Here is a 14006-nt window from a genome sequence, read left to right as displayed (position 1 = left end):
AGGATCATGACCTGAGCCGAAGGCAGTCGCTTAACCAACTGAGCCACCCAGGCGCCCTGATTTTACATTATTGATCGATCTTACCATCTGAAAGCCATGTCTAATGTGTCTCTCACTGCCTTTGTCTTCCGTTTTGCCCTTTCTCAAGGGAATAGAGAACAGAATTTGGAATCGTTCAACCCAGACCCACTGTTGGGAGACCTTGAGAATGATGACAATAGCTAATATCGATTGAGGATTGAGTGGTTGTTACGTAGCAGATACCATTTAAGTGACTGATGCAGATAAGCACTTTTGCTGTATCACACAGTGTGTGTAGTTCGGAAAACACTGCATTCTGGAGAATCACAGGACAAGAAATTTACTAAAAATAACAAGACATATGGGAAAAACAGGACTTAGAGTTCCGGTCATCTGCAGTTTATGAAGCTCTCGTTAATTGTATAAACGCTCACAATTAGATTCAAAAGTTGGGCAACTTTAAGGACATGATGCTCAGTGAAATAAGCCACTCACAAAAAGACAAACACTGTATGGTTCCATTTATATGAGGTAGCTAGAGCCGTCAAATTCACAGAGACAAAAAGGAGAATAATGCTTCCTGGGGGCTCAGGGGAGGGAGCTGGAGAGATTATTGTTTAATAGGTGTAAGTTTCCATTTTGCAAGATGAAATCTGGAGATGGACGGTGGTGGTGGTTGCCCAAGAGTGTAAACGTACTTAAGGACTGGACTGGGCACTTAAAAATGGTTAAGAGGGTACATTGTATGTTTGTATGTCTTATCACAATTAAACCCAAAAGTTGTGCAAGTTTGTAATCAAAGCAATAATTGGAACCTGGAGAGAGAGCTCAGTGTGAGTGGAGGCTGCCCGGTGGGAAGGGGAAAGTCTGGCTGTGGACACAGAGACTCTGCAGACAGATGAGCCCTGGGCAGTGGGGCCACCATTAGGTGGGCCGAGAGCAAGCTAGCTGCTCCGAGCTGCGAGGTACCCCAAGCCCGCCAGTGCCTCTTTGGGGGGGCGAGCTCCGTTGGCAGGCGCTCATTTTAAATTATGTTAAAATAGAGCTGACCAGGGACATCTGGGTGGCTCAGTCAGTTAAGCATCCGACTCTTGATTTTGGCTCAGGTCATGATCTGAGGGTCAGGAGATCGAGCCCTGCATTGGGCTTCACAAGCTCAGTGCTGAGTCTGCTTAGGATTCTCGCTCTCCCTCCCTCTCTCTGCCCCTCCCCCCCATAAATAAATAAATAAAATCTTATTTTAAAAAATGGAATTGACCAGCTTCCTGTGCATCAGCTGAGCTGAGGGCTTTTCCTTTCTTGCTGAAAGTTGTCCTTCTGAGCTTGCTTTTTCAGATCCCATGCCTGAGAAAAATCACCTGTGGACCAAAGCGTTGACACTTTATACCGCTGTCATTCTTGAATTTAGCAGTCATATAGACTAAATCGCATAGAAGCTAATTGGTATTACAGAAGGACATGCTGAGTAGAACAGACAGCATTAACCCGTTTAATCCTTACACCAAGCCTCCGAGGTGAGTTCTATTACGATGAGGCAACCACTTTTCAGATGTCACCCCGAGGCACAGAGAGGTTCATCCACTTACTCAAGGTTACACAGCGAATAAGAGAGCTGGAATATGAACCAAGGCAGTTTGGCTCCAGATGCTCCACAGTTCTCCATTATAGGCCTGTCTGGACTCAGTTTCTTCATCCCTAAAGTGGGGATAATGGTACCTACCACCTAGGCCTGTCCTGAGGTCCAACTCAGAGAAGACGTGGGAGTCCTTTGCAATGGCGTCTGGCACAGGAGGGCTTGATGAACGGGCAGCTGCTGCTGCCATCCCCGTGTCCCCTGTGTTCCGTCCCAGCTCCATTGCAAGTTGGAGTTGGTGTTTGGCTCCTTAGAGTTCTGTCTCCAGCATCTCTGATGGAAGCCAGGCAGGCTGAGTGTGGTATCTGCCCAGTGCCCGGTGCCCTGTCGGTGCCCAGCTCTTTGGAGGCACGATGGCGCCTTCTAGGGAAGAGCACCCTGGAGGCAGCTCAGCTGCAGTCACCCTGTCTCTTCCCTTCCAGGCCTTGGCGCCCGCCATCAGCTGGCTGCCCTTTCTCAACACCATCTTCTACCCCGTGGAGATCAATGAGTCCGAGCCCATTGTTGTCTACGACAAGGAGTACCTGGGGCAGGTGTCCACCCTCATCAACAACACGGACAAATGGTAAGGGACGGCCAGCGGCCTGGCACCCCGCCTCTCGCAGCCAGCCCTTGGGGTCCCACACCGCCCTGCTCTTCTCGGGGCCAGACGGGCAGGGGCAGTGGGGGACAGACTGACTCAGGGGAGTGGGCTCTGGGGAGAGGCAGCCCGTTCGGATCCCAGCCCCTCCGCCCACCAGCTCTGTAGCCTTGGGCAAGTCTCTCGCCCTTTCTCGGGTTCAGGCTCCTGTCATAAACTGGGGATGGAAATAGCACCTACCCTGTGAGGATGTGAGAACCGAGTGAGGGAATGACACGGAATGGGGCTCGATGTTCGCTGATATTTGTAGGTACTATTTATGATTTTTTAAATAATTTTAAAGATTTGTTGTGGAGGTTTTTGAAAACTACAGACAAAATAGGAAAAAATTAGTATTACCCAGACACTACTGTTGATTCTATGGGGTGTGTATGTGTGTGTTTGTAAAGAAGAGAAAGTGTATATGTGTGTGTGTATGTGTGAGAGAGAGAGAGAGGGAGGTGAATTTTCTAATACGTGGGTCCTTTTTGTCCCCATCCTTGTGACCACATGGGTAATCTGCTTTTTCCTTGACCTTCATCAAAAGCATTTTCCCCATGTTACCCCGCACTCCCTGTGGACCTCATTGGTCCTGCATCCTTCCATCAAGTATACGTGTGATTATGGACTCACTCCTACCCCTACTGTCACACATTTAGGTTGGTTCCAGTTCGAGGCTAGATGTTCACTGTTGTGAGCACCTCTTGGTGCTAAGGTGATTTCCTTGCAAAGGTGGCAATAGGCACGGATGATTCTCTGGGCCCTGAGGGGAGGGGGCAGTGAGCTCACTTTCCTGCCCCTCCTGTTCTGAGCCCCCCCCCCCATCTCTGGCCTTCTGGCTGGGACATCTCGGAGCTCCTCCCTGCTCCAGCCCAGTAGCACACCCCAGTCTCCATGCTGCCTCACGGCTCCCAGACAAGAGGCAGCTATGTGACAAACACAAGTCACTGCACTAGGCACCGAGGGGTGTTCAGAGAGGACCCAGGCTCTGCCTTGAAGAGCTGACATTCTGTGTGCTTAGTGAGCAGTAACCCATCAAACTGGGGCCGGGAAGAGCCTGCGATCCAAAGGCCAGGTTTGAGCGCCCCCTAAAGGTCAGCCTGGGAAGTGCTGTGATGCTTCCCCGCTCTGGGCCCTTCTGAGCTGTCTGATCTCCTCTTGCCCCAGCCTGCTAAACAACTACATGATCTGGAACCTGGTACGGAAGACAAGTTCCTTCCTTGATCAGCGCTTTCAGGATGCCGACGAGAAGTTCATGGAAGTCATGTATGGGACCAAGAAGGTGAGCCTGTTCCAGTGCATTCCCTTTCACCTGCTGAGCACCTACTGTGTGCCAGGCCCTGGGTTGGAGGCTGTTGCGACCTCGGTGTCCCCCAGAGCCGTGGAACTTGTGAGGGAGGTAGAGGGTAGGCAGAGAATGGAGAGGGCCTCTGAAGGGGTCTACTCGGATGTCCCTGGGCACAAGGGCTAGATCTAAGCTAGTTGGAGGTGGACAGAAGCTTCCAGAAGGAAATGATTACGCTGGGTCTTACTGGGTAAAGAGGAGTCTTAGAGGGGCACCTGGCTGGCTCAGTTGGAAGAGCATGCATCTCGGGGTCAGGAGTTTGAACCCCAAGTTGGGTGTAGAGGTTACTTAAATTTTAAAAAAAAGAGGAATCTTAGAGATTTAGCTTCTTTACAGCAAAAGGTGCCTTCTGTTCTCTCTCTTCCAACCCCTTTTCAATGATGTTGATAATAAACACTTTCCTCTAACTCATGTGATCTTCATATCCCTGTGAGCTGGATGTGATCATCACCCCTGTTTTATACAGGGGACCCCCAGTCATACTGCTCCTTCCCCATAAACACAAAACCCTTGGTGTAGCCCCTGGTTCATGGTAAGACTGCACAGATGCTCCCGGCTGTTACCCTCTTAGGCTGACCAGGTGGTCTCCACTCTCCTTCAGATGCCCCCACCATGACCCCTGGCAGTCCATTCTTCCAGAGGTCCCAGGGCTCCAGGACCCTCACTCCCTCCCTCGGGACCCCACCCCAGATAGGAAGCTCCCGGGCCACTTCACTCTTTCTCCAAGAAGGTGACTGTCCCCTCTCATTCGTGCAGCCAACAGACAGGACAGGAGTCCCATGTGGGAACACGGAGACAAGTGAGGTGGGGTCTGTGCCCCAAGGGTCCACACCCCTGCAAGAGGTCCTCAGATGTGCTGATGGGGCACACCAAGTCAGGGCCCCAGTGGGGTGCCCCAGCAAGAGAGCAGTGGAGGCAGGGGTGCCAAGCCCGCCCAGTGCACCCTGCCCCACCCAGAATGGCAGCTAGCCAGACCCCAGGGGACAGGCAGAGCTGGCCCTAGCCTGCCCCCGCCCCTGTGGCCCTTCCCAGAGTCCAGTGGCGGGGACAGAGCCAGATAAAGACTGGCAGAGAATGATAGGGCTCCTGCCTCCGGTCCCGGGGTCCATCCTGCGAAGAGTTCCCCTTTTCTGTCCCATCCCCATGTACACCCACCTGTGGCAGGAAGGGGACTGAGGGAGAGTGTGGCTGGGAATAAGAGCGGCTTCTGAGGGCACCACGGGGCCTCAGCCACGAGAGCCGCCTGCCTTCCTGCTCCCCCTGCACCCACCGTGGGCCGGGCCCAGGTGAGCCCTGGGTCACAGACATGACAAGGCATGGACTCTGTCCTCTGGAGCACATGGCCTCCCAGGGGACTTTGTACGGGAAGAGTGTGAGCAGGACCCGGGATGGTAGTTACAGAGACACTGCTGTGTGTGGAGTGTGCACCTGCCTCTTTGCTTACCCACCCGGGTGCAGACGGGCAAACAGGCTCCGGGCAGCGAAGGGCTTCCCAGGTCACCTAGCAAGGAGGCAGCCAAGCTCAAATTCAAACCCAGCTCTGGATGACCATGACTACTCGGCACTTTCAGCCACTCACTAATGATGATGATGATAATAAAAGGTATTATTATTAGATGTTTGCCTTTTATAGGCATTATGTCAGCAAGTTTCCATAACAGCTCTATGTTAGGGACTATTATCATCAGCCCATTTTATAGATGAAGAAACCGAGGCTCTGTGAAGGGAAGGGCCTTGTTCAAATTCACACAGCTCTTAAGTGGGGAGTGTGGTTTCAATCCCAGCACGTCTGGTTCCACAGCCCCCACAGGAGCCCTACCCCACTCAGCCTCTGCTCTGTAGGATCGAGAAGTTAACATTGAGCTTCCTGGTGGTTGCAGGGGGTGGGGGCAGGAAGGCAGGCATGGGGAGTTGTTTAGTAGGTATGGAGGTTCACACTTGCAAGATGAAAAGTTCTAGAGATTGGTTGCACAGCAGTGTGAATATGCCTACCACCACTGACCTATACACTTCAAAGAGTTAGAATGGTAAATCTTACATATATTTTCCTATAATAGATAGATAGATAGATAGATAGATAGATAGATAGATAGATAGATAGATAGGGCGAGCGAGCGAGCTTCCCTGGGCCAAGATCAGAGTGCAGGGGTGCTGCTCAAACCAGTGGGAGGCCGTGGGAGTTGGCAGGGAGGCCTTGGCAGAAGCAAGGGCAATTAGGAGACCCTAGAGGTGGGGGGCTATGGGCCTGAGTCCCTGTGTGCCCCGTGCATGGTTTAAGGAAACAGCACAGAACTTTGGGTCAGAAGATCTGTGTTTGAAATGGTTCTTCTAACCACACAACCTTAGGCAAATCACTTCATTGGAGCAGAGGGCTCAGTCTTCGCAAGTGTAAAAAGGAGTAACTAATCCCTAGCCTGCTGACCGGGGGTTGTCTGGGATTACACGAAGGGATCCCCAAAAGTCTGTCCCAAAGGCTAAAGCACTCCAAGCTATGTTCTTTATCTGCAAACAGGAGCACAGGGGGTACCTGCCTTATGGGGTTATTAGGAGGATTATATGGGCTAGGGCCCGCACCCGGTAAACACTCCGCAAGCACGAACTACTGTCACTGCTACCGTTGCTGTTATTATGTGTCTGTCTCTCCCACTGGGTGTTCTCGGTGTTTCCACTGAGCCCCTCAAGGGCAAGGCCCATGGCCAATTTGTCTCGAGGTTCCAAACACCTAGCATAATCCAGGTGCAGAGCAACTCTCCAGAAGGCACTGGACATGTGAATGAATGAACGAACAAACGAATGAATGAATGAGGAGTGCGTGGGCTTATGCAAAAGCTCTCCTGAGAAGGCAGTGAGACTCGGCTCCTGACTCAGCCATCAGGGCCTGGGACACCCACGGAGCCCGTGAGTTCAAGGTCCCCCGGTCCTGACCTCCTGCGTGGGCAGCCTCAGCCAGATGTGGGCAGGTTGTGGGGAGGGGAGGGCGTCTAAACGGACACATGGGTGGGAGAGCTTAAAAGAATTGGGCTGCTAAACTTAGGGAAGGCTGAGATGCCCTTTATTTCCTTCCCTTCTTTCATGGAAGAAATTTCTTTAGCTAAGGTGTAATTTACATACTGTAACATGTGCAGTGTACACTAAGTACCCAGTTCAGTGGACAAAGGAAATGTGTTCCCCTGGACAAAGGAGATCACCCACAAAACTGACAGCCCACTCCAGGTAGAGACACTCCTGTCACGCGTTCATCCAGCGTCCTAGGAGCAGAAGGTCCCCGGGTGGGTGCGGCTGGGCGGGGGCGGGATTATGCGCCGTGTGCTCTTGTGCGTCTGGCTTCTCAGCTAATGGCTGTGAAATTCAGCCATGTTGTGTGTATCAGTAATTCACTCCTTCTTGTTGCCAAGTAGTGCGCTGTTGTATAAAAATACCACATTTTGTTTATCCAGCCGCCTGTTGGTGGGCATTTGGTTGTTTTCAGTTGGAAAACTGTTCTGAAGCAGGCCGCCCTGAGCCTGGTGGTTTTTACCACCTGTTCTTCGGGGTCAGGAGGCCCCACGAGGGATTTAGGGATTTCCAGGGATTTAGGGATTTCCGGGAGCAGGGCCACCCCTGGTGGTCACAGAGGGCAGGAGAGTGGGGGGGGGGGGGACCCGCGTGGGTGCGCTTCCCGGAGCACCGCTCCATGAGGCGGCAGCCCGCAGGGTGCCCGCTTCCAGCTCCGCAGAGGTGTCGGGCGGGCTGGTGGGCGAGACCACAGGTGACCACGACATCTCAGCCCCTTCCTCTGGGACACTTTCAATGGGGTTTGGGTCCTGGCCTTCTGGGATGGGTTTCCTGTTGCCCGAGGGTAGACAAGGTAACTTCTCAAGTCTTTGACACCACCATCCGCCGCCTCCCCCAGGGAGTAGGGTAGGGTAGGGTGGGGGCGTGGGGTGTGCAGTCAGGCATGTCAGAGTCTCATCACTGCCACACCCCCCGCTCGCCGGGGGGCCCTGGACCGGTGACTTCCCCTTGCTGAGTGTCTGTCTGTGTCCTCATCTGGCAAGGCCCACGGCCCTGCCTGCCAGGATCATTCTGATGGCCCGGTGAGACACCATTCGTGAAGTGCTGCGCATAGAGGCTGGCATTCAGGAAATAGTAGATGGCGGCGATGAGCAATATTCTGTAGCCTCTTGGTCCAGTGCCTAAAATAACTTCCCCCACTGCATCAGAAAAGTCTCCCTGAGGTTCTGGAAGGAAGCACGGGCCCCAGCTGTTGGCTGCTTCCTCCCAGATGGACAGGGGTTGGGAAGAAGGACGGGGCCCAGTAACCCCTCTCCCTTGTGTTCCCAGACCTGTCTTCCTCGGTGGAAGTTCTGCGTGAGCGACACAGAGAACAACTTGGGCTTTGCCCTGGGCCCCATGTTTGTCAAAGCGACCTTTGCCGAGGACAGCAAGAGCATAGTGAGTACCTCCCCTTGTGACGGTGCACCTGCATTAGCCCCTCGTGAACTTGGCTGCCCACGCTCCGGGCTGCTCTGGACCTTTCCTACTCCAGGCCAGGGCTCCAGCCTTCGCCCAAAGGTCCTGTTTTCTAAAGCCCTGACTGCTGTGAGCTATTATCACTGAGTGCTGGGCACTTAAGCCACATTATCACTAAGGTTGCAAGGCCACTCCTGCCGTCTCCTCCTCCACCCCCGAGGAAAACGAAGGGCCCAGCAACATCCTGTTGGCAGAGCAGCTCTGCCCTAACGGGTGACATCTTTCTTAGCCCAGGGGGTAACCCCGTGTCTGGACAGGCAGAGGAACATCATGGCCAGGTGCACGAAGACAGCCAGGCCCCAGTTCAGATCCTGGGTCCATCACCTCCTGGTTGGGTGATTTGGGACAGTTTTCTCCCTTTGCTGTTGACTTGGAAGCGGGGCTGTCCATCCTGTAGCAGGACAGGAAATGAAATGCTACACATGGAGTGCCTGGGCCTGGGTGGCTCAGTTGGTTAAGCATCTGCCTTTGGCTCAGGTCATGATCCCAGGGTCCTGGGATTGTGCCCTGCATCGGGCTCCCCACTCGGCGGGGAGCCTACTTCTCCCTCTCCCTCTGCCTGCCGCTCCCCCTGCTTGTGCTCGCTCTCTTTCTCTCTGTCAAATAAATAAATAAAATCTTTGAAAAGAAAAGAAATGCTACACACAGAGAACACCTGGCAGAAAACAAGAGCTCGGCAAATGGTAGCTATTATATTTTTGTTACAGTTTTTATTACTAATTTTAATTATGTAGGTATTATCTGCAGTCAAACGTTAGCAAACAAAGACTCACTTTCCTTACGCGACTCTCCTGTGAGTGACTGATACAGAATCTTTGTCTAGTTCTGTTGGCCATCAGCACTTCTACTCTTTCTGCTGTGTGACTTCCTTCCTCTGCTCTAGAATCTTTGGGCTCTGAGTCTGCCTCTGACGTTATTGACCTCAAGAACAGCTGTTCATCTCCTGCCTGAAACTGCTTGTCAGAACTCAGGTTCTCTAGATTTTAAAGCCCATTCCATCGAAAAGGGATCCTGTGATCCAGTAAGTCTGAGAAAGGCTATGAATTTTACACTCTCCAAAAGGATCGAAGGTCGTGTTATGCAATAAAGTCTCTGAAAAAGTCCTGCAGAGGAGAGACTTTTCCAGCACTCCTTGTCCTCAGTTTCTGTGGTGTTGATGCTCTGTTTATGGAAGTCCAGTCTTGTTTTGCAGGACTTAAGTGTTCTGGGCCCTGAGGAGCCTGAAGCTTTGAGCTGATTTCTGAGTTTAGACTCTGGCCTCCTTCCGCATGGGGTGCCCATCCAGTGCCCAGACCTCACTGTTAAGCTTCTGTCTCCTCAGGCCAGCGAGATAATACTAGAGATTAAGAAGGCGTTTGAGGAAAGCCTGAGCACCCTGAAGTGGATGGATGAAGACACTCGGAGATCAGCCAAGGAAAAGGTGAGGCTGGCCCGGTGCCGGAAGGGGTGGCTGAGGCTTCCCACCTAGAGGGCCGCACCCACAGATGGAGGGGGTGCCTGAAGCGAGACCAGTCACATCTGGGGAGCACAGCAGGGATGCTGTCCTGCCTTGGGGGGTGAATATTCCAGCAGGGTGGAGGGACAGCCTTGAACACACGATTGCATTAATGACAATATAAAAATAAGCCATGTTGAGTGTGAGGGAAAAATGCAGGGAGCTGTGACATGTCTAACGGAGAAAGAAGGATCTGATATAGTCCAGCGGGTGGCTGCCAGCAAAGGCTTCCCTCAGGAGGGAAACAGAGACCCAAAGGGTAAGTAGAAGTCAGGCAAGAAGGGGATCTTTCCAGGAAGAGATGCAGAAGCCCCGAGGGGGAGGACCTGCCCATTTCCTTTTGGCCCAGAGCCTGAGCCCAGCCAGGCCCGCTGGGCACTCAGTGTCCTCTGTGTCTTTCCTGTCCAGGCAGACGCAATCTACAACATGATAGGCTACCCCAACTTTATCATGGACCCCAAGGAGCTCGACAAAGTGTTCAATGACGTGAGTGGCTCCCACCCTGCCCCCTTGCATTCCCGAATGTCCCTGAGGTCCCCACCTGGGGAAGAGCAGAAGCAGGCTGGGTCCGGGTGGGATGCGAGAGGTACCTTGACCGTCAAGGCATCTCCAGATACGTCGGTGTGGGGTGTGGGGATGGACCAGGCGCGAGGGGGCTGTTCTGTGCCCCTTCTCTCCTGGGCCTGCTGGAGCCCCCGCCCCTCCCAGAGCCACTGTCAGTGCCCAGCAGTTAGGACCAAACGGTGCCATGTGCCCTGCTGCATGCACCATTTAATGGGGGGAAATAATGGAGGTGAGCAGACCCTAGGAGGGACAGACAGAATGAAGGCCCCTAAAACAGCAGGAGGCAGAGTGAGGAATGGAGCCCCTCATACCACCTCTTCCTTCCCGGCCCCCCAGATTGCCTCCTCTGCCCAGGGTCTTCCCCCACCTTCCCAGAGAAACCTGGACCTCATTTGGACCTCCAAATGCTAATGGGAAAAAGGGGGCGTGAATCCCAAATGCGCGTTTAAGCTTAATTGAGGCAACAAGGGTACTTGATATATTCCTGGTGGTTAGAACTTTCGGCAGGTCATCCCCATAAACGGATTGTGCTTCTGCCCTGAAAGATAGTTTTATATCTTCTTGTGATTGAAATTTGTGAAATTCAGGCATTTTTGCAATTATAATAACCCCTCATCATGGCTCTATTTAAAACCTAAGAATATTAAAATTACTTCCGAGAATACAGGACTGACTCATTCCGCAGCCTTTTTCCTCGAGGATAATTTAAGATGCTCCGGGGTGTCACGACACAAGACCCGGAGACTCCTGGGGACAGCACAGGCACAGCCTACAGGATCAGAGTCCTGTCCCCAAGGGCCCAGCATCTTACCAGAGCTCTGACGAGAAGCCAGAAAGCTCTGGAGTGGATCTGAGGGAGAACCATGCCCCTGAAAAGAGCCGAAAGGCTGGGCTGAGTGCTGAGGAAGGCGTGCGGTGATGCCTGTCCCCTGACATTTCAGAGCTAGACCCCAGCTTGATTCGTGTGCTATCCAGTGTGGTAGCTACTGACCACTGCTGTTTAATTAGTTAAAATCTAAATTTAACAGTCACACCAGCCACATTTGAAATGCTCAGTAGCCACGTGTGGCTGGCGTCTGCCATACTGGGTAACAGGCAGAGAACACATCCATCATCACAGAAAGTCCTGTCGGACAGCGCTGGAGAGATCTGTTGTCTAAGGCCCAGGCACTGCTGCGGGCCTGTGACACTGGTGTGTGCCGAGCAGCCCCGTGAAGCTCTCAGTGTGTCCTTGAACGGCAGAGGGTGCCAGGCCCCAGCAAGGTCAGGGCCACGGCAAGAACCCAAGCCTGCGGTCCCGCGCCTTCCGTTCCGGCCTCTGACCTGTGGACCAGTCCCTTAACCTTGTGGGGTTTGAGCTTCCTCGGCTTTAGAAGAAGGGGTCTGCGTGTGAGGAGCCGAGGGGCCTCCCAGCCCGGGCGCGCTCTCATCCCGAACCTCTGCTTCCTCTCGGCCAGTACACCGCAGTCCCGGACCTCTACTTTGAGAACGCCATGAGGTTTTTTAACTTCTCCTGGAGGGTCACTGCCGACCAGCTGAGGAAAGCTCCCAACAGAGACCAGTGAGTCCCCGGGGCCTTGCTGGGAGGGCACTGGCGCCCAGAACACAGGGGTGCTTCTGGGCTGAGCGTGCTTCTCTCACACGCACGCAGATGCCAGACATAACGGTCACAAGCGCCATCTGAGGAGTGGGCACCGTCGCTCTCCCACTCTTCAGATGAAGAAACCAGGGACCGAGGAACTGTGCCCAGCCAGGAGCTGGGACCGGCCTGGCTCTGTGTGCCCCCGGCGCCCCGCTGGTGGGCAGAGTAGCCTGGCGTCTCCCACTTCAGCACTGGGAACGTCTGCCCCCTTATTCGCAGAGAAGACGGGAGGAGCCGTGTTGACAGTCAGGTGTGAGCGCTAGGAGGCCCTCAGCTAGCGGAGATTCCAAATGGGCCCCCAACAGCTGTGGTTCCCAAACCTTGCTGCACGTCAGCACCTTCTGGGGAGGGTTTTTTGTTTGGTGTTTTTTAAGATTTATTTATTTATTTGAGAGAGAGAACGAATGGAGTGAGAGGGAGACTCTCAAGCAGACTCTGCACTGAGCACGGAGCCCGAGATGGGGCTCGATCCCACCACCCTGAGATCAGACCCAAGCCAAAACCAGGAGTTGGAGGCTCAACCCACTAGGCCACCAAGGCACCCCCTGGGGGAAGTTTTTTTAAAATACAGCTTCTTCCTGGACCTCACACCTTCTTAAAATAATCTGGAATGAGCCCTGGTTTCTGTCATTTTTTGAGCAGTCTCCTCGGAAAACTCATATGTTGTCAGCCCAGCTCAACCTCTCAAAATAAGCTCCCCCCACGCCTAAAACATTTTGCAGAATAAATCTTACCAAAAGGGGGAAGCAAGAATTCTCTTTGCTTCTGGCGCCCCCTCGTGGTCAATAAGAGTTTGAACATCTCGGTTTCCTCTTAAGATTCCTGTCTCCTACAGAGGAACCCCCTCCCCTAAATGCACCGAAGGCGGTTTTTTATCTCCAGAATATGGTACAGGTACTGCCACAAGGTTCCGAATTTATCTGAAGTCTTTTAATTTAGCTTAAAAGTTTTCATTTAAATTCTGCCTCCTGGGGGCGCCCGGGCAGCTCCATCGGGTTAGGCATCTGCCTTTGGCTCAGGTCATGATCTAGGTCCTGGGATTGAGCCCCAGGTCATCTCAGAGTCCTGGGATGAAGGCCCGCGTCAGGGTCCCTGCCCAGCTGAGAATCGGCTTCTCTCTTACCCTCTGCCCCTCCCCTCTGCTCATGCTCTCTTTCTCTCTCTCTCTAATAAATAAATAAAAATCTTTTAAAAAATAAATAAATTCTGCCTCCTGCCCATTAATGTATGGAGCCATGATTATTTGAATATATATATGATGTTTTCGATTTCTATCTTCCCATGGCTTCAGTACCCCACAACACATCTCTTCAAGGCTCACCTGGAAGAGACAGAGTGACTGTCTAATAAGCTCTTGGAGAAAATGTCCTTTCTGTCTCACTCCACCCATCACTGGCCTTCCCCTCCACACCAGAAAAATTATTGAGTGGGCAAATGTTTCTACCATTAGGACCCCTTCTATACTCTTTTTTTTTTTTTTTTAGTTTTATTTATTTAGGTAATCTCTGCATCCAACGTGGGGCTCGAACTCACAACCCTGTGAGTCGTATGCTCTTCCAGCTGAGCCAGCCAGGCACCCCCTTCTACACTCTTGAAAAATTATTGGACCCCAAAGAGTCTCTTTGTGTATGGAGATTATATCAATTTAATGTAAATTTTATGAAAAATAACTTTTTTAGGGGCGTCTGGGTGGCTCAGTCATTAAGCGTCTGCCTTCGGCTCAGGTCATGATCCCAGGGTCCTGGGATGGAGCCCTGCATCGGGCTCCCTGCTCAGCGGGAAGCCTGCTTCTCCCTCTCCCACTCCCCCTGCTTGTGTTCCCTCTCTCGCCGTGTCTCTCTCTGTCAAATAAATAAATAAAATCTTTAAAAAAAAAAAGTTTAGTGAGAAAAAAAGTATTATTTTACTTTTTGCATATTTCTTTAATATCTGGCTTAATAGAAGACAGCTGGATTCTCATATTTGCTTCTATGTTCAATTTATTGCAATATATTGTTTCAAAATGTATAAGGAAAATCTAGGGGTTCCTGGGTGGCTCCGTCGGTTAAGCATCTGACTTTTGATTCTGGTTCAGGTCATGTTCTTATGGTTATGAGATCGAGCCCCTCATCAGCCTCTGCACTAGTTGTGGAACCTGCTTAAGATTCTCTCTCAGGGCGCCTGGGTGGCTCAGCT

The 14006-nt window shown here is 52.3% G+C and overlaps 1 protein-coding gene across 3 annotated transcripts in view; it reads left to right on the top strand.

Moving 5' to 3' along the window:
* The window catches only part of ECE1 (endothelin converting enzyme 1), a 113512-nt gene that overhangs the window by 90670 nt on the left and 8836 nt on the right, over positions 1–14006 (top strand). For all 3 annotated transcript variants that reach the window (XM_081817657.1, XM_081817656.1, XM_081817655.1), the window contains 6 exons: positions 2077–2219; positions 3441–3555; positions 7942–8052; positions 9452–9550; positions 10034–10111; positions 11647–11750. In XM_081817657.1, coding sequence (XP_081673783.1) covers positions 2077–2219; positions 3441–3555; positions 7942–8052; positions 9452–9550; positions 10034–10111; positions 11647–11750 — 650 coding nt within the window. The remainder of the gene's footprint in view (positions 1–2076; positions 2220–3440; positions 3556–7941; positions 8053–9451; positions 9551–10033; positions 10112–11646; positions 11751–14006) is intronic.

The sequence above is a fragment of the Leptonychotes weddellii genome, chromosome 4 (genome assembly GCF_054177405.1).
Source record: "Leptonychotes weddellii isolate Sample4059 chromosome 4, ASM5417740v2, whole genome shotgun sequence".
In the NCBI taxonomy this organism is placed as follows: domain Eukaryota; kingdom Metazoa; phylum Chordata; class Mammalia; order Carnivora; family Phocidae; genus Leptonychotes; species Leptonychotes weddellii.
Note: the sequence above shows the minus strand (reverse complement) of the source record. Positions and strands in the feature narration are given on the sequence as shown.